We start from the raw sequence: 16641 nt of genomic DNA on the forward strand, positions 1-16641 counted from the left end.
AATCTGGCAGTTGTTTTGGAGAATTCCAGTTTCTTAAGCTGGGTGGTTAATAGCTGCTTCGCTCTACTCAACAGTTTGCTTTATTCAGATTAGACAGTGCTTCTGGGTATATTCTTCAACTGTTAAAGAACTTCAGCTTTTTTCTATGGCTTTGTGGCATATTCTCTGTGTAAGAATGTTATGAAGATCTTAACAGACCTGTTTCTGATGACTTTCTGGCCTTTTGATAACTAATCTGCTGAAAGAGTTGCTGACCTGAAGGTTTGCTACTGTTATCAGACCTGTGCTTTTAGTAGAGTTTATGTGATTTCTCTTGCCCCTTGCCTAAGGCAGGGGGCGAAAGAGAGAGTTTGGTGTGGGGTTCAATAGCTTATCCTCATGCTGCCTTGTCAGTGTAACAGACTAGTGTTTTGGTCCAGGTGTATTCTTTGTTATTACTTAAGTGTGTAGACTTTTGATATAGATTATGGCTAGTGTTGTATAACTGAATGTCTGGTAGCAAAATGGAACTAAATTCTTTGGAGGCTGGAGAGAGAGAGGCTTTGAGTGTAGTGCCTTTTGAAAACATACAGGACAAAAATGCCAGGGTGAGCTTTTGTTTGTCTGGACATGTAAAAATCTAGGAAATGGTAAATTCTAGACTAAGCCAGCTACCCAGTTGTAGCTCTCAGGGGGGTGTTGGTGGGCATGACTGGGGGAGTTGCTTTTTTCATGTAATTGCTGGCCTTTTTTTTTTTTTTTTTTTTTTTTTCCCTTGAGAAGGATTCTTTTTCCTTATGCTTTATTTTGAGCACGAGAGTAGCACACGGAGATATGCAGCAGTTAACTTTATGCATAACTGATGAGCCTTACTGCTTCATAGCAGAAAACTGTGCTTATCTCTACAGGGAGTGGCTTATAAGTACACAAGCAGCATACGGTGTAAGCAAAAATGTTTATGCTTTTCCAGTGTCTGCTGGTTGAAACCTCTGTGGACTCGTTGTTTAGTACTATGGCCATGTGTGTGCCTTTTTAAAGCACAAGAACAGTCAGCCAAAGACTCCAGCATTGTTCTTCAGACTAGCTTTCATTCTGCTATTCAGTTTCCATTAGCAACCTTCCCTTCAAAAGAAATCTTGCTTACACTGAATTTAGTAACTGTAACATGGAATAGTAATAGTAGTTTATATAAAAACAATATAATACTAACAACATCAGACCTAGTTTCTGTATAGGTACTGCAGTATGGTTAAGGCTTTCACAACACACAGAGAGCTAGGAGTCATCTGTGTTGCTTTTGGTATTTTGCTGGTCTGACCAGATCTTAGAATGTAGGAATTGAAGGTGTTCCTATTATAAGACTAGTATTGGGAAGGAGAACTGGGTATGGTCCGAATGGGGAGGATTCTTTTATTTGTCAACCTGCCAAATGCTGCTTCAGGATGTAGGTGCATATTTTCACTGTAGATGCAAACAGCAGCAAATGTTTGTCTCTGTATCAGTCTGTGCTAAGTTTGTCAGTCTGTCAGTGGGTGCACAAATCCAAATTTGCATCACCTCCGTTAATCTACTTGTCAAGGAAAGGGAGCTTACCAAATGGCATTGTTCCCGAAGTATGTTATTCTGAATGGCTTTTACTGTTGGGGAACACTTGCGGCCCTTGTCTTTCTACATTGCAGAGGAACAAAAAAATGCCCAATACTATTCCTTGCTTCAGGCAATTCTTTAGCAACAGGAATGGACTGGAGACTTAAATGCACTGAACTGTTGGGTTAACGGCTTAGGGGTTTGGGAGTCTGGATGCAAGTAGTCTTCTTGAGCAACTTGGTAGCTTCTTTTTGTGCCTAGGCGTGGGGTGTGTTTTTTTTTTTTTTTTTAAAAAAAAAAACTAACCAAATATTAGGTTTTGAGTTATTTACTCTGAATATATTTAACCTGTGCAGGTGACTGATTTTTTTCACTTACCAGTCAAATGCGAACTCACGAGTTCTGAAGCTTTGCTTCAGAAGTGATTTGTTTTTTTTAAATAGTTCTGCACTTCAAATCTATTTCAACTGTAAGACTGTAGATTTGTTGGTAATACAGGCAGTAGTTTGTGGGTCCACAAGTATACGGGTCCACAAATACATAGTTTTATTCAGATACTAATCTCCTAGTATGTTTGAGAAATGTTTCTCTTGAAATGAGTGAAATATCTGTAAAGGAAATTCCTGCACCAAAAAGCGTATGCTACATTAGCTGCTGAGTACAGCTGAAAAACTGAAACAGCCAGACATGCAACTGGCTGTGAAATTCCACTGGTAAGCAGGATTATCCATATACTAAAGAAATAAAGTAAATGACATCATTCTCAGCTGAAATCCATTTCCATCTGTGGAAACTCACTTTGTCTGTTGCATTAGTGCAGTGTGCTGATATCCAATGCGAACTACAAAATCCACTTAAAAATCTAGCACTTCAGCTTTCAAATGTGAAATGCAGAGCCTTGGAATAACTGGGTGCATCCTGGAGTTGTGTAATACAGTTATTGTAGAAACACCAGGGGAGAGAGATGCTTATAATGTATAGCAGTAGGTGTTGCTAACAACTTGGAGATTGTTGGGGTACGGATACAAATGGGAAAGCCACTAGAAAATGCTCAGCTGGTGTAGCTTTCTGTCAGTAACACTGATTGTGTCCAGGCTCTCTGCCGCTCCTGTTCTGTGTGTTTCTGCTTCGGTCAGCTGCAGTGATCTCTCTTCTGGCAGTATGCTAATCTGTCACGTACAGATTGACGGTAAAAAGGAATTCGCTGGCCTTCAAACACACTGATGACAAGTTGGCTTTTCTACAGTTAACTGCCTGGTAAGCTTTAACTAAGATCAGGTGACTTTGCCTCTGTGAAGGAGGTAGTGATGCCAGAAGTGTGGGCAGCATCATAGCACACTGCGTGGTAGCTCTGGTTGTAAGGAGAGGGAAAACTTCACAGTACTGATTGCTGTTAGTACTAGCTAATTGTGCTGGTGTTTTTCATTTTAGTTCTATCTACCCACTTCTAGTGAACAAGTGGTAGTTTTTCTAACACTTCCCTGTCACAGCAGTATTCAACACTAATTAGTAACAATGCACTGTAGTATTATTTTCTTGTTCTTTGGTTTTAAAAGTGATTTCTAGATGAGTTCTTGTAAGAAAAAGCAGCTCCATAAACAAAACCAACAAAAAAGCTCCCCAAAAAGTAACATAGGAATTTTTTTCTGACTCCTGATTTGACCATTATTGAGTAGCATCAAGATTTGCTAGTTGCTAGCTACCTTTATTGTGTTTGTCTTGTGGTACTGTGCTTGTTGAACTTGAGAGCATTGTTAGCATAGATTTATGGTCATCTTAGTGCAGGAAGCTTTCTGCTCAAAGTTCAGTTGTTTCTGAGGCAGTCTTCTGAAAATGCCTTAAGTCTCAATTCCTGTTTCTACCAGATTTGTTCATTTCTGACACAGAGGGCAAATTGCTGTTCAAATTTTAATTTTTTTTCTTAGAAGTATTCCTACTTGACAGTAGAGTGGAAAAGTACAGACCTGTGAAGTGTTCAAACTGTTTCTTTTTCACATACTTTATATGTGCAGGCTACTAGTAGCATTTAAAATAACTTCAGACAACTTTTTGAGAACGAGAGAGCTGTATAGATGACCAGCAACTGTTGGCATATAATTATGCATGTCTGAGAGCACTGGATATCATAGAATGATAGAATCAGTCAGGGTTGGAAGGGAGTACAAGGATCATCTAGTTCCAACCCCCCTGCCATGGGCAGGGACACCTCACACTAGATCAGGCTGGCCAGAGCCTCATCCAGCCTGGCCTTAAACACCTCCAGGGATGGGGCCTCAACCACCTCCCTGGACAACCCATTCCAGGCTCTTACCACTCTCATGGGGAAGAACTTCTTCCTCACGTCCAGCCTGAATCTCCCTACTTCCAGCTTTATTCCATTCCCCCTGGTCCTGTCACTACCTGATATCCTAAAAAGTCCCTCCCCAGCTTTCTTGTAGGCCCCCTTCAGATACTGGAAGGCCACAATAAGGTCACCTCAGAGCCTTCTCTTCTCCAGACTGAACAGCCCCAACTTTCAGTCTGTCCTCATAGGAGAGGTGCTCCAGCCCTCTGATCATCCTGGTGGCCCTTCTCTGGACACATTCCAGCATGTCCATATCCCTCCTGTAATAGGGGCTCCAGAACTGGACACAGTACTCCAGGTGGGGTCTCACCAGAGCTGAGTAGAGGGGGAGAATCACCTCCCTTGACCTGCTGGCCACACTTCTCTTGATGTAGCCCAGGATCTGGTTGGCTTTCTGGGCTGCAGATGCACATTGACAGCTCATGTTGAGCTTCTCGTCCACCAGCACCCCCAAGTCCCTCTCCTCAGGGCTGCTTTCTAGCCAGTCACTGCCCAGCCTGTATTTGTGCTTGGGATTTCCTCGACCCAGATGCAGGACCTTGCACTTGGTCTTGTTGAACCTCATGAGGTTGGCTTGTGCCCACCTCTCCAGCCTGTCCAGGTCCCTCTGGATGGCTTCCCTTCCCTCCAGCCTGTCTGCTGCACCACACAGCTTGGTGTCGTCAGCAAACTTGCTGAGGGTGCACTCAATGCCACTGTCCATGTCACTGACAAAGATGTTGAACGAGACTGGTCCCAGGACTGAGCCCTGAGGAACTCCGCTTGTCACTGGCCTCCACTGGGACATGGAACCATTGACAGCCACTCTTTGGGTGCAGCCATCAAGCCAGTTCTTTACCCATCTCATGGTCCACCCATCAAACCCATGTGTCACCAGTTTGGAGACCAGGATGTGGTGTGGGACAGTGTCGAAGGCTTTGCTCAGGTCCAGTTGCTCGCCCCTCATCTATTCATGTTGTGACCTTGTCATAGAAGGCCACCAGGTTTGTCAGGTAGGATTTGCCCTTGTTGAAGCCGTGCTGACTGTACCCAATCACCTCGTCACTATTCTTCTGTCTCAGTAGTGCCTCCAGGAGAATCTGCTCCATGACCTTACTGGGCACAGAGGTGAGACTGACTGGCCTGTAGTTCCCTGGTTCTTCCTTCTTACCCTTTTTGAAAATGGGAGTCATGTTTCCCCTTTTCCAGTCTGTGGGGACTTCCCAGACTGCCAGGACTTCTGGAATATAATAGAGAGGGGTTTAGCAACCTCATCTGCCAGTTCTCTCAGTACCTGTGGGTGTATCCCGTCAGGTCCCATGGACTTGAACACTTTCAGGTTCTTCAGGTGATCACTAACCTGATCTTCACTTATGATGGGCAGTTCTTCCTCCCAGTCCCTGCCATTATCTTCCATGTCTCCAGGAGTGTGGCTGGAGGCCCTTGCAGTGAAGACTGAGATAAAGAAGTCATTGAGAACCTCAGCCTTCTCCAGGTCACTTGTGACCATTATTTCCTGTTTCCTTTCTGAGGGGGCCCACACCTTCCCTAGTCTTCTTTTTACCATTAATATACCTGTAGAAATTCTTAGTGTTCCCTTTGACCTCCCTGGCTAGATTCAATTCAAACTGTGCTTTGGCTTTCCTAACCAGGTCTCTTGCTGCTCGGGCAGCTTCCTTATATACCACCCATTCGAGCTGTCCTTTCCTCCACTCCTTGTAGAGCTTCCTTTTAAGTGATAGTGTGTCCAGCAGCTCCTTGCCCATCCAGGCAGGCCTCCTAGCATTCTTCCCTGCTTTTCTCTTTGTTGGTATACATTGCCCTGGACACAGAGGAGGTGGTCCTTGAATACTGATATGATGTTCAGTCACCTCTTTTGAGTGCACCTTCAACAAGATTGTGGATAAAACCAAGCTGTGTGATCCAGTTGACAGGGATGGCATTCCAAGGGATCTGGTCAGACTTGAGAGGTGGGCCCAAGCCAACTTCATGAAGCTTGCCAAGGCCAAGTGCAAGATCCTGCACCTGGTTTAGGGCAATCGCAAGTACAGATACCGGCTGGGCAAGGAGTGGCTTGAGAGCAGTCTGGAGGAGAAGGACTTGGGGCTGTCAGTCGATGAAAAACTCACCCTGAGCCAGCAATGATGACTGGCAGCCCAGAACCTATCTGTGTTCTGGGCTGCATCAGGAGCAGTGTGACCAGCAGGATGAGGGAGGTGATTCTGCCCCTCTGCTCTGGTGAGAGCAGCACTGCTTGCAGTTCTGGTGCCTCTAGCAGAAGAGGGACTTGGAACTGTTGGAGTGGGTCCAGAGGAGGCCATGCAGATGATCAGAAGGCGGGAGGACCTCCCCTATGGGCACAGGCTATGAGAGTTGGGGCTGTTCAGCCTGGAGAAGATTCCATGGAGACCTTATAGCAGGCTTCCAGTACCTGAAGGCCAGGAAGGGAATTTTTACCAAGCTTTGTAGTGACAGGAAAAGAGGGAATGGTTTGAAGTTTAAGGAAGGGAGATTTATACTGGAGATTAGGAAGAAATTCTTTAGAGTGAGAGTGGTGAGACACTGAAACAGGTTGCCCAGGGAGGTGATGAACGGTCCCCTCTCTGGAGGTGTTCAAGGCCAGATTGGATGAGGCCTTGAGAAACCTGGTCTAGTGGAAGATGTTCCTGCCCATGGCAGGGGGGTTGGAACTTGATTGATCTTCAAGGTCCCTTCCAACCTAAACCATTCCATGAATCTGACTCTTTTCTTTGAAGAGATAAGTTTCTCCCCTTAGACTCTGTATTATGTTGTTAAAATTAATAAGGCTTTCCTTATCTCTAATACTTAATGATGATGAAGTCAGACTGAAGAACAAGCAAAGGTGAGAGCCATTAGAGCTGATGAGTTATGGAGTATTCCAGAGGAACTAAAGTCAGAGGAAGAACTGTTGTCTACAGAATTTCATCAAAATGAAGGGTTTTTGGTCTCTCATTTCTTCTGTTTTCAGATCCCCTGTTCTTTGGGTGACATTTTTACCTTGTGTTGACAAGCTTTTCTTCTAACTGGGAATAAAACCATTCAGGTTTCTTTAACTGCTGCTTTTGTTGACCTCAGGAGTGAAGGTCTTTGGACCACAGTAGAGCTGGCTTCTACAGGTTAGTATGCTGAACTGGAATTAAGTAGCCTGGACTCTTTGAAGGCTTTTCAGTGTCTGAAAGTGTAAGTAAGCTCTGCTCCAGAGCAGTAGCATCTTACTTAAGCATATTAATGAGCTTCAGGGCCCCTCTTCTGTTAACTTGTTTTGCATAAATTGTGAAATTCTGAGCATCCAGATGCAGGTTTTCAACCAGTTACGCCCTTTCATATTATGATTGTTTTAAGTCCCTTTTCACTACAAATCAGAGGAATCAGATATTATAGAGACCTCCTTCAAGTGCCCTTTAGGTCCTCTTGCTGCTGTCAGCTGTAAACAAAGTCTGTATGGGTAAAGGCCTAGTGTGTACAGAAATTGCAAACATGCCCCAGAAGATGTGTTCAGATCTAGTCTTGTGTTGTGGAAGTGAATGAATTCTAGCAGATATAGGTAGATAGATCTATATCACTGGCTTTGACTTACATAAATCAGTAATTATTTTTATTGTTCTAAATTCAAGTAAACCCAATTTTTCTTAGAGCCTTTTTTGTTCTTTAATGGTAAGAACAAGGTTCAGTGTTTGAGAGTTTTAAATTGAGGTTTATAATTTTAAAATCAAGCAACAAGGAAAATATTACACCTTAAGGGGAGAGAATGGGAATGTAGATATGTGGTTTACACATTTAACTGTCTAGATTTCTGTGGGCTTCTTAGTCCAAGAAAGATGTTAATTTCTTTGAGAAAGTTCTGTGGAGGCCAGCAAGGTAGTCCCAACACATGACTTGTGTCATCTGACAAGAGTCTGAATGAACTAGGCTTGTTCATCCAGAGAAGAGAAGGCCCTATTAGTAATCTTACGTAATTTTTGAGAGAGTGTGAGTGTCAGACCCTTTCTTTTGCCGTGCTACTCTGTCAAGAGTGACAAGAATCACAAACCTCTGCCTCTGACTGGATGAATAAAACTTTGCACTAGGAGGCTCATTAAGCATTAGAACAGATTGCCCAGAGAAGATGTGAAATCTCTTTGGAATTCTTCAAGACCTGACTGAGGGAAGCCTTAAGTAGCCTTGTCCAAGTCTGTCAACGTTGGTTGGAGCAGGGGATTGGACTAGATGTCCTCACAAGGCTCTTTGAAACATGAAGGGCTCTGCAATTATATTTCCATAATTTTATCTTTCTCACTTGTGGCATTTACAGCTTACCATTAATATCTCTGCCAGTATCCCCCTGCCTCTGCAACAGGCTTTCTTCTATGGGTAACCATGTATTTATCTTGCACTAAAGCTGGAGGAAACCTCTCCCTATGACACCTGTGATGCTGAAGAAAGTATCTTGCCTTTGGTGTTGGTAATTCCATGTTTTTTTCATGTATTACGATATATGTTATCTGTTGGAGATGACTGGTACTCTAAACTGGCTTTCTACCAGGCAGATTTCTACCTCTATCAGCGATACTTGAAAGATGGTCTATATCTGATTGAATTAGAACTTACGTGTATGCTTTGTATACTGGAAATGTTGTGTGGTATTCTTGGCAAATAGCATCTTTCAGAAGATAAAGTCTCTTGGAGCAGTTGCCTTTTAAAAAGTGAATTGGGCTACAAGTTCCTAGAATGGCTTCCTGGGTTCTAGCAGTAAATGCAATAAAAATGTATATTTTAATGTATTTTATAATTAACATTTCCTGGTGGTGGTATGTTCAAACACCACCATAGCTTATTTACAAAATGTATTCACAGGTTTAATTATTTAGTTGTGGGTTTTACACTGTACATATAAAGACAGTTTAAGCACAGATCTAACATTTCCAATACAGCAATTCAAATTGGAAATACAGGTGCTGTGATCTGTAGTTTTCCCACAAATGGGATTCCATGGCAGATTAGCCAGGTACTTACAACCTGATCCTCTGGTATCTTCCCAGATGCTGTGGCTATGATTCGAGCAGTCCTTGGCTCGGAGAGGGCTATTCAGGCAGCATTTGGCTCTTGTTTCTGTGTGGGAAGAAGGCCCTCAGCTCTTAACTCTGGCAGCATTTGGCTCTAGTTGCTTGCTGGGTGAGACAAGGCAAGTTGCCTGACTTCTTGGCTGATATAAACACAGTCCCAAGACAACTAATGCCCTTTGGTGACACAGAACCCTGCTAACTGGACCTATAGGATGGGGCATATCCAAACATGGCCAGGGGCACCCATGCTTCACAACTGTGTTACTAAGTTAATTACACGTTGTACATGTTTATTTGGACCCCAGGAAGTGTCCAGGTTTGCGCATTCACAGGTGCTATACGTTTGCCTTGGCCTTCTGGACCCCAGGAACATCCAGGTAAGCACAGTCACAGGTGCCCATTGTCTGGGCCAAGGCATGTTTTGTGGTTTGACCCTTCAGGACAGTAAAGCTTGGTGTTGTCATGCAGTCTTCTGCAATGGCTCTGTAGATCTACTTATTTAAAGCTACTCAGTGTTACTATAAGCCCTTACATTTTGGTTGATTATTTACTTTTGTAAACTTCAACCATCTGAATTGAAATCTTGCATACCAGATCTCTTCCAGGTGGACTTGTATTAGACACATATGATGCATCTTCCTTCATCTAACTGAGAAGTTAAATTACTTGAGTTCTGAACTTTCTTACATCTTTAGGTATCTACACCTTCAGGTGTAGATTTCTCCCAAATAACCATCCTGAGCAAGCTGGAAGTGCAGAGGTGTAGCCAGACTGTTCTGTAATTGCCGCTTCAGGTCAAGTGGAGCTAAGGGCAGGCAGTTATTTGACTTGACAAAGTGTAACAGGTTGGTGAAGTAAAAGCACAGAGCTCTTGCATTTGCCAGGGAGGTGGCAACTACTGCTGTTAAAGTCTCATTAAGAACAGTTCCACTAGTCTGTGGCAAAGACTCTTACTAGAAAATACTATTGTAAAAAAGTTGTTAGAGCAGATTTTTTTTTTTTCTGATTCTACTCTCAGCATGGATTGCTTGGTACCCTCTCACCCTGCTCTGTAGCTTGCTTGTGATGATTTTAGCAGAAACTGACTGAGCAAAACTGGATTAACTCCCATTTGTCTCCCATTTCCAACCGTTGCTGTTGCAGAGCTCTAGCAAAAAGAGATTTAATCATGTTGTGCATTTTGACTGAAAACTACTTTTGAAGAATCTTCTGATCATCTGATACAAGTAGATGATTTTGCTTACCTATGAATACTTGTTAGAGGCTTTTTAAGTGTGATAGTGCTGACAACGTGGAAACAGTCTTTTGGTATGGACAGACTGCAGGACTGGTTCTACTTGCAGCTGAACCAGAAAGGCTCCTAGTTACACATGATCTTTTACAAGCAGTCTTATGAAACTCTTTGTTGTCTTCAGCCTTTCATGTTACTTTCCTGTATATTGCTAAACTACCTCCAAGCAACTTACAGCACTGTAATTGTGGTTGGTGTGGGGTTTTTTTCTTTTTAAAGTTTTTTTTTTTTTTCCAAGCTAGAGAATGGAATTTTTTATTAAGTTGTCTGCTTTGCTCTGATGCATTGTCACTGTTTTCTCATATACAGTATAACAGATTCTGAAAGCTCTTTTTTTTATTTTCCAATAGGCTGGTGTTTGGGATGCTGTATCCTGCATACTACTCATACAAAGCTGTGAAGACAAAAAATGTGAAAGAATATGTAAGTCACAGTGCTTATAATTGCCTAATTAAATGCCCCTGTTAACATACAACTGTGGAAAGTTTATTATGCAGTGCAACAGATGGTATTAAAGGTGCTTTTTTAGTCTTAGATACAATGCCTATGGGAATCTGACGGTCATTCTTTGAAACATGTCCAACACAACTATACAAATATTTTTCAAAGGGTTTTAAAACATAAATCTGGAAATACTGGCTGCATTTCAGTGAGGTGCCTATGATAATGCACTTTTGGGCAGGAGTTAGGAAAAAGGTTTCCTAATTCTGCCAACACCTGTAGCATAAGCCATGTTTATCAGTGACTTCTTGAGCAGTCAGTTGGAGTATGGAGCTCTACAGGGCATTCAAAATCCACATGAGAAAAGGGTAGCTCTGGTTAATCTTTTGTTCCTCAAAGAGGAGAAAAAAAAAAAGTAATCAGGGAAGGAAAAGATTTGGTTAAGGTGATGTGGAGGAAAGCAGCAGAACAGACAGAAGAGTAAGATGGGGCAAAATACGTTTACTGTAGTTACTGCAGTTTAGAATTAAGCTGTTATTTCCCTGTCAGTGTGAGCAATGATGATCACTACAAGAATGTTATGCAATTGCAGTCACAAGGAACTTGGGACACTGAGTTACTTCACTGTTTTAAGACCCATCCTAACATGATTTTGGCAACTAACCTATATTCTCTTCTGCACCTTGTTCTTAACTTGACTGCCTGACTCAGGATGGAGTCAGTGCCATCAGTTAGTTAATTTGGCAGCTGCAGCTGTGACCTAATGCTGCTGTCTGGATGTGTGATGTCTTTACTTTTTACTTGTTTTTTAGTAGTGGAATGCATCTTATTCCTTGCCTTATGCATCTTATGTTTAGTCTGATCACTCAATCATGGTTCCAAAGCGGACATCACATAGTTCTAGTTTCTGTGCACAAGCTAATTAGAGCTTATTTGTACACATAGAGCTAAAGCCTTCCAGCTTATGGGAGAAAAAAATACCAAAAACCGAGAGAAGAATTTCCTCTAAGTCATGCTTGCTTTATTCTGTAAGGGAAGTATATAGTGCAAATAATTAATAATCCACTTTTCCTCCTTGGTCCCTCAAAAGGCATCCATAGCATAAGATAGCAGTTTCAAACTAGTGTAAAAAATCACGTTAATTGAAGAGGCTACTGTTGCCTGTTGCAATATATTTTCTAGTACAAGATAACTCATGTTCATAGAACGCTGGGATTTTGACTGGTATCTTGATGGCTCAGTTAGCTGTGACTTAGCTGTCTTTCTTGGGCATCCTATTTTAGAGATGCCTACAGAAGTTTTTTCATAAAACTTCTGTATTTATACAAAATCTTCTGTAAGAACTGAAATCACTCTTTTTCTCCCATCATGTGTTTCATGTAGTCTGAAAGCACAGCTTTTCAGTCACTAGTGGCCTGTAAGTAACAAGTAACTTGCAGTTTACTATAAAAAGTTTGTGGAACTGAGACCCATTACAGTGACATTTTCATGGGCAGGGAATGATGTAGATTTGTCTATGAGTTAGTACTCCATTGCTGGTTGGATTGAGTGTCCAGACAGATCTTGGCGATGATCCATGGCTTTTGTTTTCTCGGCTGGGTCATGTTCTTTTATATAGGGTGTAGGTTTAACTGTAGCCCTACAGATGTCACAGCTATGCTGACAGTCATGGTATGGCATGAGCACAACTTCCTTTCCAGGGTTAAGCATGGCTCAGGATCCATCTGCTTTCATTTGTTAGATTGCAAGAGCTTCCCCCAGCAAAAAATGAAGTATGGATGTCTTGACTCACTGTATAAGTCATGATGCAGCAATTTGTGAAAATACTGTTTCGGGGTGGCAGGGAGAAAAAAAGCATTGCTTCTGGTTTTGGTGATTTAAAAGTTTTAGAAATTAGGATCTGTGTCTTTGAGGAGATTTATTTCTTATTATTATCCTGCTTTAATGGAATTGACCAACGTTTTCTCAGGAGTGGTTTTTTACTGTGTTACACCAAAGTGCTTGTAATTGGCATCTGAAGTGTAGTTTAGAAGTCCAAACAACCAGTCTTCTCATATCTTATCTTCAAAATCTTGGCTTGAAAGGATTTGCTTCAGCCAAAGCAAAGAAAGATGAGCTTAATACTTGGATTGTAGAGAAAAAAAAAGTTCAACGATCAAATCTGTAGTCACCCTTTTAACATAAGCAAAAAATTAAAGCTTCTGTGACTCCATCTTTAAGAATTTGCTGTTGGGCAATGACATACAACCTTCTATTTTCCTGGGTTATTATTGATTTTTGTTTTGTTCTGTTTGTGGGTTTTTTTCCCTTTTTTTTTTTTTTTTTCTGATGCAAACCACTGTAAGTCACTTTTGGTACCTAATGGACTAATTGTACTAGAGTGTGATTTGGCTTGGGTTTGTGAGAATCTTTGCCCAAACCTCAGCAGGACTCCTGGCAGTTCTCATATGCCCTTTCGCAGAGCTGTTCCTAGCAGCTAAAGGGAAACTCTGCTTCTACTATTGTTCCTAGTTGGATAAATGTCGATTAAAGAACAAATAGCGTGGGAATATATACCAGAAAACAAATCAGTCTTGCATGACTTACTAAAAAATCCATCTTGCTTAGGTGGTTGAGGCAAGGGTGGATGTTCATTTCATTTTTATTCAGGTGTTGGCTGGTTCATGGAAGGGTCACCAGTCTATATGTCACATGGCGTGTCAGAGGTGACTTCAGCTGTTGTGTAGTTTGTCTTAGTTTATTCAAGTCTGAAACATCTAAATCCTCTTAAGACACTGAAGAATGTCATCACATGACTGATTTTCTTTTCAAATTGAAATGTGGAAAAGCATTTAGGATAAATGGCCTCAAACATTGACGGAGGAAGTGTTTTTAAAGCATAATGCTCAACTATGAAATAGGCAGCAGTGTAGCATTAGGTTTTGACTACTTAAGTCCACTTCAAAAAGATTGCTGAAAGAGTGAAGATTAAGTATGAGCCAAGTCCCTTTTTAAAAGAGGGTACCATGAATTTAGGACTCAAAATAGCATGTTAAAAATATGGTCTTTAATGCTTTGTAGATATACCAGAGGATTTAGTAGCCTGCATGTCATGATTGAAATGAGGTTACTGCATCTGGTTGTGGGCGATGCTGTTCTTTTTTTCTGGTTGTTTTTTGTTATAAAACTTTTGGCTGTTTTTTTTTTTTTTTCTGGCATAGATAGTGTTGAAATTCAAAGAACATGTGGGCGTTCAGTTAGTATAAATAACAAGTGGTGGTTTGTACTGACCTAGTTTGGAAATATTATCCTTTAGCCACTGATACCTTAGAGAAGACAAATGCTTGGAACTGCGTTTTTTTTGTGAATTGTGTCAGCAGTTTAGACAATCAAATCTGAACAAATGTTGAAGAAGAATGAGGCATTTAGTTAGCTACTAGAAAACAGAACTAAGCCTTGTATTTTAGAAGCATTGTTTGGTTTCAGAACAATAATGTATACTGTAAATCTTAAACCCAGGAAAAGTAATACATAGGTGTAAACCCTGAAGCTTTGACATGCTTACGCACAAACTGTTATTAACAAGAATTCTGTGGGTCTTGGCATATATGTAGTATTAAATTTCTATGAAAATGGGTTGTTTCCTGCCTTGCCCCAGTGGTAGTATAATGCTAAGCACACATGTAGAACTTAAGTGCAATGTATAGCTTCATAACATACTTTGTGAAATGAAAGCAAGGGCTACCTGACTTACTAATGCTGACTTGTGTGTGTGGAGTATAAACACACGGCTGAGTGTGGAAAGGAGTGAAATATCCTTTAGTGCTGTAGTGGGAATTGTACTTCATACTTAATCTGCTGACCCTTTGCAGTTGTATGTGCATGCTTATTTGGTGGGTTTTGTTATTTATTTATTGAGGGGGGGTGGTGGTGATGTTGGGTTTATTTTTCATGTATCACTAAAGCCTTCTGGAGGCAGAAATTGATCTGTAAGCCATCCAAGGTGAGCTGGTGACACAGATGTTTAATTTAGCTTGTTGCAGCTATACCAGTTCTGCTTACAAACAGAAAAGCCTTAGGATCTTCATACAATTTCAGTTGAAACTTGGCTGATGCAGTATGAGATATTGTTGAATATCTTGCTTTGAATGCTGTCAACTGGTTGTACATGTACAGTGTGTTCTGTGTAAAGGCAAAATTCTTACTGAAAGTGATGTTTTAATTTTCAGGTTCGCTGGATGATGTATTGGATCGTGTTTGCTCTTTATACAGTTACTGAAACAATAAGTGACCTAACAGTCTCTTGGTAAGAGCTGGCCATTATAAACTCTAGATAAAATTGGATTTGTTTCTGATGTTTGATTTACAATAATTTAATTTTTATAAAGAAGTTGTGCTTGTTGATAGCCTTTTTTTCAGGAAAAGATCTCAGTGAATGTGAATAATATCTGTTTCTGAGCATGCTGTACAGTGTCACTTGAAGTAGGGACCAGAAAACTACCATATTTGCTGTCGAAAGTGTATAGGAAAATGGAACTCATAATAAGATGCAGTATAATTTCTCTGTGTGGGACTGTATAAGTAAAAGCAAGTATATCAACTATTTCCATTTCTTAAATGACAGTGTAGTCAATCAAATCTGTAGATCTTTAACTTCAATGTGAAGAGTCCTATATGGTCATATGTAATTGTGGCTTGGTTTTGGGTTCTTTTTAAGGTATCTCTTCATGATGATTGATTGCTGTGCACTTTCTTAATGGAGTTGTCAATTTCATGCAACCTTTAACTTGTTTGTAGGTTTCCACTTTACTATGAACTGAAGATAGCTTTTGTTATTTGGCTTCTTTCTCCATATACTAGAGGGGCAAGTTTAATCTACAGAAAATTTCTTCACCCACTTCTTTCTTCTAAAGAAAGGGTAAGAACAAACTCTATCTGTAATGCCTAATATGAAAATACTGTGTGCTAAAATACTGTTGCTAGATCTGATAGAAGTAGATCAGTGTGTTACTGGTTTGTCAGGCAGTGTGAACTTGGAGTAGCAGAGGCAAGTGCAGATGATTGTCATAGAATAGCTTAGGATGGAAGGGACCTTAGAGATCATCTATTTCAACCTCCTTGCCATAGTCAGGGATTGTCCATAATATATGCTTCTGTTTTAACTTAAATGAACCATGTACTACTTTATACTGAGGTGAGAGTGTGGTGTTGTTTGGCCTACTTAACACACTTTGGGGACCCCAGTTCACAGATTCAGGTTGCATCAGGTTAGAAGGAATCCTCACAGGTCCCCTCATCCAACTTCCTGCAGTGAGCCCTCCAACTAGGTCAGGCTGCCCAGGGCCCCATCAAGTCTGATCTTGAATATCTGTAGGGACAGGGCCTCAACCACATCTTTGGGGAACCTGTTGCACTATTTCACTGCTCTTATTGTGAAGTACTTTATTGTTATGTCTGTTCTAAATCTACCCCGTGCCAGTTACTAACCATTGCCCCTTGTCCTGTTGCTACCAGCCCCTATAAACAGTCCTTCCCCAGCCTTCCTGGAGGTCCCCTTCAGGTATTGAAATGCAGCTCTAAGATCTCCCTGGAGCCTTCTCTTCTCCAGGCTGAACAGCCCCAATTCTTTCAGCATGTCTTCACAGGAGAGGTGCTCCAGCCCTCTGATCATCTTTGTGTCCCTCTTCTGTGCCTGCTCCAGCAGGTCCATGTCTCTCTTGTGTTGGGTGCCTCAGAGTTGGGTGCAGTACTCAGGTGAGGTCACATCAGAGCCAGGTGTCAGAATCGCCTCTCGCTTCTTTTGCAGCCCAGGATGCCATTTGCCTTCTGAAGGCAAGTGCACATGTCCAGCTTCTTTTTCACCAGTACTCCCAAGTACTCTGTTTTTGCAGGGCTGCTTTCAGTCTCATCATCCCCAAACTTATATTGATTTTGGGGGTTGCCCTGACCTAGGTGCAGGGCCTTGCACGTTGCCTTAT

At 41.4% G+C, this 16641-nt stretch overlaps 1 protein-coding gene across 1 annotated transcript in view; it reads left to right on the forward strand.

The window, feature by feature from the left end:
• The window catches only part of REEP3 (receptor accessory protein 3), a 46453-nt gene that overhangs the window by 11873 nt on the left and 17939 nt on the right, over nt 1-16641 (forward strand). The window contains exons 2-4 of the mRNA XM_054382059.1: nt 10594-10666; nt 14893-14969; nt 15461-15581. Of these exons, the coding sequence (XP_054238034.1) occupies nt 10594-10666; nt 14893-14969; nt 15461-15581 (271 nt within the window). The remainder of the gene's footprint in view (nt 1-10593; nt 10667-14892; nt 14970-15460; nt 15582-16641) is intronic.

Source organism: Indicator indicator, chromosome 7 (genome assembly GCF_027791375.1).
Source record: "Indicator indicator isolate 239-I01 chromosome 7, UM_Iind_1.1, whole genome shotgun sequence".
Taxonomy (NCBI): Eukaryota; Metazoa; Chordata; class Aves; order Piciformes; family Indicatoridae; genus Indicator; species Indicator indicator.